Source organism: Diospyros lotus, chromosome 14 (genome assembly GCF_014633365.1).
Source record: "Diospyros lotus cultivar Yz01 chromosome 14, ASM1463336v1, whole genome shotgun sequence".
In the NCBI taxonomy this organism is placed as follows: Eukaryota; Viridiplantae; Streptophyta; class Magnoliopsida; order Ericales; family Ebenaceae; genus Diospyros; species Diospyros lotus.
Genome location: NC_068351.1, coordinates 26,669,396 through 26,677,902, shown reverse-complemented (window position 1 = coordinate 26,677,902; position 8,507 = coordinate 26,669,396). Strand labels below are relative to the sequence as shown.

The following is an 8,507-nucleotide window of genomic DNA, read 5'->3' as shown; positions in this document are numbered from 1 at the left end:
CGAGAGTGAAACACCATCTAGTGTCCCTGAGCTAGAGATTCATACTGGACTAAAACATAAGGATATAAAGAAAACATAGCTCTGTATACAAAAATTTTAATCCTACAGAAAATGGTCTCTACACAAGGCTTCTCATTCTCTAAAACAACCCGATTTCTTACAATCCAAATGTGGTAAACAGTGGCTGCTAAGGCCATCCACTTAACTCTACTATGCCATGAAGTCCCTTTAGCTTCTCGCTGGATGCAATTTAATGCGCTGCAGACAGTAGACATTGCACGAGTGAGACCCAACCATGCCCGAACAGATCTCCATATGTTCGAACTAACATGACATTGAAAGAATAGATGCCCCAAGCACTCCTCAACTGCCTCGCACATTGAACAATAACTGTCAATATTCAGACCCCAATTTGTCTTTGGTGAAAAGCTTTGATTTAGCACACAACCATAAGATGAAAGACTTCTCGGGAACAAGATTGGACTTCCACACCATAGAAGACCATCTAACTCTCTACCCTTGCGTCTAAAATAATCATACGCAACCTTAGAAATCAGGGACCCATTTATAGTCCATCCGGCCAAGATAGAACAGGCTCCAGCGTGGGTTCCTCCATCCTGTAACAGGATATCTCTGATACTCAAAAGCTTTTTGAATAAAGGAGAATCATCATTTCTCTGCTCCCTCTCCCATATGGACTCAGTGCCTAAATACTGATGGCCGACCCACTTCACCCATAGTGAGTCCTTCTTGGAATGAATATTCCATAAGATCTTGGACAACAACCCGATATTCCAGCTTCTAAGGTCCCTAAAGCCAAGGCCCCCTTCATGCTTCGGCAAACAAACATCACGCCAAGGAACCAAAAAGGTATTAGAATTCCACAAAAAGAGCCTACACATGCAAGAGATGTTGTTAATAACTACACAAGGGACAATGAGAATCGAAAGCCAAAAACACTCAGCTCCTTGCTAAACAGCCTGAATAAGCTCAGCTCTCTTGGCATGCAATAAGGAAGAAGCTGTCTAGGAATTGATATTCTCCAAAATCTTATCAATAAGAGGAGCATAAAAGCTCACTCTCAACTTTTGAGCTGCCAAAGGTAACCCCAAGTAACGGAAAGGCATGCTGCCCCATTGGAACCCTGTGATGCTAAGAATATCCTCCATCTCCTAGCCAATAATCTCAGCAGTGAAAATGCTAGACTTTCTCAAGTTAGCAGCTAGACCCGACATAGAAGCGAACTCCTTCAGGCAATCCATAAGCATCAAAACTGAAATGGGATCCCCTTAGACATAAGCAAAACATCATCAGCAAACACAAGGTGAGAAATACTCAGCTTACTGCACTTAGGGTGAAAGTTAAAGTCTGGCTGCCTCGCAACACAATTTAAGGCTCTAGACAAGTATTCCATACATAACACAAAAATAAAGAGGGAGATGGGATCACCCTGTAACACCCTATTTTCTCTTACCGAGCGTGTCACTATGCTAGGACCCAAAATATACATAAATATATAAAAAAAAATTTCACGGTACATAACTTAAACCTCAAGTACCGAATTCCAAATAAAACCCCCAGCATATCATTCATAATGAGGAAGCAATAATTAGAACTTAATATGGTACATAACTGAATTCATTATAATCATAACATAGAAATCTATACCATTTTACATCTTCAATACTTAAATACATGGAGACTCGATTCCCGAGATAACATCTAAACACCCTAGATGCAATCAAATGATACCTCAAATACATAGTCAATTCCCAACTCATCTAAACATATCCAGATAGACAAATTACCGAAACCACCTACTGAATCTATCGGACACGTCATCACGTGTCGTTACGTCTCAATCATCTCCTTGCCATCTACAAGTCCTAACTTAAACGTTTGAATGTTTCAGGGACATAACCCAATTAGAAAATAAACCTTTTAGTGAGCGTTTTAAAAACAGTTGCATGAATGCAAATTGCAAATACATGAACAAACATTTGCCCTAGTGTAACTTCCTAGGCCCAGCCCGGCACAGAACCCTAGGCAGAATCCTGACACCTTCAGCAGGATAATCCTAACGTTGTTCCATCAATTGCCCTTGGGGAATTACGGCTACACTATCGGGGCAACCTCTCATCCCATGCACAATTATCAATATGCCAATAATATCATGCCGTATGAAAATCATGTCTTTTGATGCAATAGTATATGAACAAATATAACAAAATGATCATAACTTTCATGAATATCATGCATAATATAAGCAATCATATCATATATAAGTTTTGGGGGAAAAAACCACTCACTTGATGCTCAAAATTTCAAAACACCTCGAGAAAAGCACATCGCCTCAATTTTTGTGCCGAACCTCAAAATTTGCACAAATCACTTAATCTCGAGCATAACGATCCTAGGCTTAGCCCTTTAAAACCTCATTGACCTCGAAACACGTGCAAATCCTTGATTCATGTGCACTGATTCCCGCATACCACCTCGATTCTCGCACACAATCTTGATTCTTGAGCACTACCTCAATTCTCGTGCACCACCACAATTTTCGTGCACTACCTCGATTTTCATGCACCGTCTCAATTTTTGTGCCTGACCTCGAAACCCGTGTCCAAACCATTTTTCTTGTCAAAATCTCTGAAATATTATCGAGACATAATATCCTATTTTTCTGGAATTTTACAGCATTATCTCACATTTTTTCTTATTTTCTTTTCTTTTTTTCTCCTTTTTCTTTCTTTTCTTTTCTTTCTTATTTTCTTTTTTCCTTCTTCTTCACTCTTCTTCTCCTCTGCTTCTTCTTCTTCGCGTTTCCTTCTGCGCACCAGCTGCCGCCGACCACCACCCTTGGCTCCGCCTGCCGCCGCCGCGGCCAGCTGCACCGCCTCCGGCCTCGCCCGCAAGCACGCACGCACCGCCGCGAGCCGCCATCACCGCGGCAGCCTCTCCTGCGCGCTGCAACTTTGCAGCGGGCTGCCATGGCTGACCATCGAAGCTCCTGGCCGCCTTGCTGCGGCCGCTCGCTTGCTCGCTGGTCGCCTCCAACAGCGGAGCAACTACCACGCAACCGTCGCCGGCCGCTCGCTTGCAGCCGCTGCTGCTGCTCTGCCTCGCGCTCGTGCTGCCATGGCCGACTACGGCCTTCCTCGCTGCCATCAACGGCCGCTTCAAGCCGCTGCAACGACAAGCCCCCAGCCGGCCACTGACGATCGGCCACCTCTCGCGACCTTGCTCGCTATCTCACTTTCTCTTCTCTCTCAATCTGCTTCTCGGCCATGCTCGGCCAAGCTTGCTGCTATGGCCGAATTCGGCCATTGCTTGCTGTTTCTTTTGGCTAGCTTTTAATCCCCGCTTTCCTTCTCAAATGCTTACTATTTATAGATAAAGTGGCTTGGGCGCCACTCTTTCTCTCGACAATTCTCTGCAAAGCCTCAGCCCAAAGCTCCAACATGCTGCAACCTTGCTCCCTCCATGCGCACAAACAGAAATCTGGGGCTTACCCCTGCCCCTCACGCGCAAGCACATATACATATAATATATATATTTTACACATTTCGCATTTAATCCTCCAACTCTCATTAATTAAACTTGAGGGATTAAATAATTACACTTAGGCCCTTTAAAGCTTTCATTTAATACCCTTAATCCACGTAAAACATTGATTTCTCCCAAAATTAATAATTGATATTTACTCGATAATGATGATTTTGCCCAAGTATCCTCACATGGCCATTATTTCATACTGAAACCACCACAAGGTTAATCGTTACAAAAAATCGGAGCTCCCTCAGGTTTCCATTAACTTCCTAGAAATCCCCTACGATAATTTGATTTTACAGCCTAAATGACAACTACATTTTATCTGTACCGAAAATCGTTCCCGATCCAATTTCTTTAGGTCCCATAAATCATGCCTCCGAATACTCGACTATACCAACCATTTTCCTTTGACATCTCGACTTCAGGACACTCTCTGCAGTCAATTTGGTCACTTTTTTGGGTTATTCAGATACCAATCTTTCCTGAATTTACATGAAACTTCACTTATGCCCTAAGGTAAATTACACTTGAGTCCTTTAAAAATTCTCTGGTATTACAACCCTGTCTGAGATCCTTAGCTCCTTTAAAAAACCCACAAAGATCTCCATTCACAATGATGGAATAAGAAGGCATAGAAATGTACTCCATGATCCAAGCCACAAACTGAGGGTGAAAGCCAAGGCCCAGCAACACTTGCTTAATGAAACTCCAATTTATAGAGTCATATGCCTTACTCAAGTCCACCTTTACCGGACATCTAGGAGAAATTCTCTTGCGACAATACTTTCTCAGCAATTCTTAGGCAAGATGGATATTGTCGAAAATGCTCATCCCTTCAACAAAAGCGGCTTGCGCTTGATCCACAATAGAGCCAAGAACTGAAGCCATCCTAGAAGCCAAGATTTTAGAGATAACCTTATACAAAACATTGCAACATGATATAGGCCTAAAATCTTCAACACACGAAGCATGGGGAGATTTAGGCACCAGCACAATTGCTATATGGTTTATCTACTTTAACAGGGAACTCGAGTTGAAGAATTCCTTAACTACTTGGTAGAAAGGATGACCCACAATGCTCCACGCCTTCTTAAAAAACCCAGACGAGTACCCATCCGGCCTAGGAGCCTTGTTCTCCCCAATATCATAAATGACCTTCTTAATTTCCTTATCAGATGGAACGCTAATCATCGTGTATGCTTGCTGCTGGGATACAATCGGACCCAAACAAAGAACACTTGGGGAAACCGGTTGCCATGGGGTAGAAGACCTAAGTAGTCTCTCATAGAACTGAATAAACTCCCCAGCAACCTGTTCCAACGAAGAAGTGGGCTCACCATCAACTTTAAGAACCATAGGGATGAAATTTCGCCTGACATTACGCTTAACAATATTGTGAAAAAACTTAATGCTTCTATCACTAAGCCTTAAATCATTACATTTAGCTTTCTGCTAGAAAAAAGATCTCTCAACATCTGACAGAAAGATGGCCTTCTTACGAAGCCTAATCACCTTTTGCTGGAGCTCCATATCATGCGGTTGATTTTGAAGGTTCAATTGAGTTGGGGCTCCCTATTAGCCCCCTCTGCCCTGACAGAAATGTGGCCAAAGTATTTAACATTAAGCTCCATGAGAGGCCTTTTAAGCTGCTTCAATTTCCTGCATAAAATAAACTGCTTTGAACCATGAACATTATGCTCCCAAAACTCACGAATAGTAGACTGGAAACGACCATGGTATGTCCACATGTTATAGAATTTGAATGACCTTCTGGGAGGTCTAATCTGTTGAAAAAAAGAACCAACAGAGGGAAAATGATTTGATAAGCACCCTAAAGGCAGAAACACAGCCTGGTTGTAATACTTGGTATTGGAAAAATAGATTTTTCAGTAATTTTGAAGGACTTTGGGTGGTCCGAAGACCCCGAGAAGTTGGTTTCAAGAAGGAAATTAATAAAATTAGCCGAATTGATAGCAGGGAATGCCCCGAGACATGGATGTCCAGGGAAGAAGGCATGAGATTGGTGAGCGTCTAGAGGTGAGGTTAATAACACTAAAAGCAATCTGACCAAGAATAATTTTCAGAATAAATTATGTATAAGCCCGAATTGTTGTCGATACCGAATGATTGTAGCGGATCTCCAGGAAGCTGATGGGACCCTAAGAGTTGTCCGATTTTGCGAGTAAGGCAACCCTGAAGTGTTTTCGGGTGGAATGAGGGGTCCCGTGCAGGCGCAGGGATGAAATTGACTTTAGCAAGTAAAGTTAGATATTAATTTTTGGATAAATCAAGATTTTGAGTGGCTTGATGTAACTAATTAAAGCATTGGAGGGTTCAAGTGTATTTATAAAAGTTCCCAAGTGAAATTAATGAAAGTTTGGAGGGGCAAATATGTAAATATATTGGTGACTTGGGGGCCAAGTGTGCTACAGTAAGTAGCATTTAAATTTGATTTTTCTCTCTATGTGAGCCATGGTCGTGATTGGAGAACAAAGAATGAGAGATGGCAGAACAATGGTTCGAGAGGCAGACAAAGAGCAATGCGAGATCAGATAAGAAAGAAGAGGGATCAAGAGATAGAGATGGGTGGCCGATAGTGGCCGGCTGAGGGCCGACCAGTGAGCAGCAGCCAGTAGCCATGGCTAGCCACGATGGAAGCTGGGTAAAGCGATCATGGCTGGCGATGAAGCTAGAGAAGTAGGAGTGTCTGGCAAAGGAGGTCGGTTGGGGCAGCAGCGTGGAGGCTGCTAGAAGTAGTTGGAGGCACAGGCTAGTGGCGACCAAGCTGTTGTATGCACTGGTAGCTAGTCACGTAGGAAAACTAGCACGGAGGCTCGTGTCGGGGGCCGGTGGCCGGCAACGATAGTGTGGCCAAGAGTGGCGGCCTGCGGAGCTAGGCGACAGCGGCCGGCCGCTAGTGCATGGGAGCAGGCGTTGTGCGCGCACAAGGAGAAGAAAGAAGAGTAGAGGAAGAAGAAGAAGTGGAGAAGAAAAGAAAAAATAATAGAGAAGAAAAAGAAAATAAAAAATAAAAGAAATATAGAAAATAGGAAAAAGGAAAAATAAGGGAGAAAAATATGAGAAAATCCCAAAAAATTGGGGAAAAGTCTAGAAATTATTTTGGGACTTGAGGTGCGTGTCAGAGGCTTGAAATCGAAGATTTGGGTGCAAGATGGCAGTCAAGAAGGCATTGTCAATATGGGCATTTGGCGGATTTTCTCCCCCATGTTAGTTGAGGTAAATTAATATTTTTATTCAAGTTATTTGCATTAAGCGAGTTAATGTTTAATAATTGTTGGTTGGATGAAACCCTTAGTTGGGGTTGGTTGGATTATCGATGGTTGGTTTTTGCAGTGTGTGGCGAAAATATAAGTCTTGGATTAATGTCTGATGCGATTGGATTATGGTTGCATTTAGGTTCAATCGGGGAGGCGGTGATCCTAGAAAAGTTCAAAGTTTGGGTTAACGTTGTCACCCGTGGCAGAGAAGAGGCTTTGAGCCAGGTAAGGGATAACTCCAATGGTGGTGGTCTTGCATGCATTTGTAAATTTTTTTCTTTATGAGTAACATGTAGTGGTTAATACTTGCATGATATGAGTGTTGGAAATGTATGCCCTAAAGACACATTTTGTTTAATTTATGGTAATGATGTTTCTTTTATTCAGTTTATGGCACATATATTATTTGCATTTAATTGTTGGAAAGGTGTCCATGCTATTAAATAAGTGATTCATGTGATGGGTCGTTCTTCACAGTTAGGCATGAATCATGGGTACTTAATAAGCAAGAAAATATTACTCTTGATGTTTTGATAGAACTGGGCATTCTATCATGATAAGATCATTGTGCAATAGATCCTAATGGAGGATGGCTTGCCTTAGCCAGTAAACAGTCCGTTTACTCTAATTGCACACCTAGGGCATTTACTGTTGAAACATAGTCTCCAACCCTTCAATTGTTGGTTTGTCACGTGAGTAATTCGGTCGATTATTCACCGGTGACTCTCCTAAGTAGGAGCGGGTCGTTATACTGGCCTACCAGCCCATTAGCCCGCCATCTGTTATTAATGAGCACCTTATCAAGCTTGGAGTAGACTGAGTTATTTGTCCACGTAAAAAAGCACCCTATGGAAACCAAGTCTGACAACCCAGCCAAGAGATGGCATTCCAAGAAATCTTTAATTTCATAATAAGTGACCAGGCATCTATTCACCTTCTCATTATCCTTTAACACATAGTTGAAATCTCCCAATAACATCCACAACCCCTCATATTGATCCTCAAAACTAGTAAGGTTAGTTCAAAGCTGTCGCCTACTAATCACATAATGGAAAGCATAAATGAAACTTAAATGAAAAATAGCCGAAGAGATCTTACATTTGACCCTATAGTGAACGACCTGAGGATTGATCTCCAATGGGGAAACATCCACTGTCACTGGGTTCCATAGAATCAAAATCCAACCACCCCCATGCAAGTTAAAATTATTTATCTGCTCCCAGCCCTAAAACTTATACTTGAAAACTCTCTCCAACTTCTCCCCATTGAGCTTAGTTTCTAAAACACCCATAATGTCAACGTGATGTTGTTTCAAGAAGCTGCGCACTCCGTTTTGCTTCAGGGGCATATTCAAACCCTTAATATTCTAGCAAGAGATCTTCATGATGGTGAAAGAAGGGCTTAACCACCCTTTATTCTATCAGATTTGTTAGGTTGCTGATCCCATCCCTGTTCATGCTTCTTTTTCATAGAGCCCCCTTAAGTCTTTGTTACACTCCTCATCTTGTTGGCATCCATTTGGCTGCCCACCACTACAGATTCACCAGCCTTTTTTTTTTTTTTTTTCTTTGTAACCATCTGATATGGCCTCCCGTCATCCAAAGTAGGCGCAGCTAGATCACTGACTTGCTCAACTAGTAATTCCTTCTGTTTCTCCCCCATAGGAGGCACCATGAC

General features: G+C 42.3%; 1 protein-coding gene across 1 annotated transcript; it reads right to left on the bottom strand.

Annotated features, from left to right (window-relative positions):
• Positions 1-4,350: 4,350 nt before the first annotated feature.
• LOC127790975 (uncharacterized) lies at positions 4,351-4,908 on the bottom strand. Its single transcript, XM_052320714.1, has 2 exons — positions 4,568-4,908; positions 4,351-4,441 (listed from the first exon to the last, which is right to left on the bottom strand). Exons 1-2 carry the CDS (start codon positions 4,906-4,908, stop codon positions 4,351-4,353), a joined length of 432 nt encoding a protein of 143 aa, XP_052176674.1.
• Positions 4,909-8,507: the final 3,599 nt, after the last annotated feature.

What these genes read in the sequence shown, in the direction of transcription:
- LOC127790975 (XM_052320714.1), bottom strand. Translation starts at nt 4,908, where the DNA reads ATGGTTCTTAAAGTTGATGGTGAGCCCACTTCTTCGTTGGAACAGGTT. An exon ending in AACTCGAGTTCCCTGTTAAA is followed by an intron (nt 4,442 to 4,567) that starts GTAGATAAACCA and finishes CTTGGCTTCTAG; the next exon opens with GATGGCTTCAGTTCTTGGCT.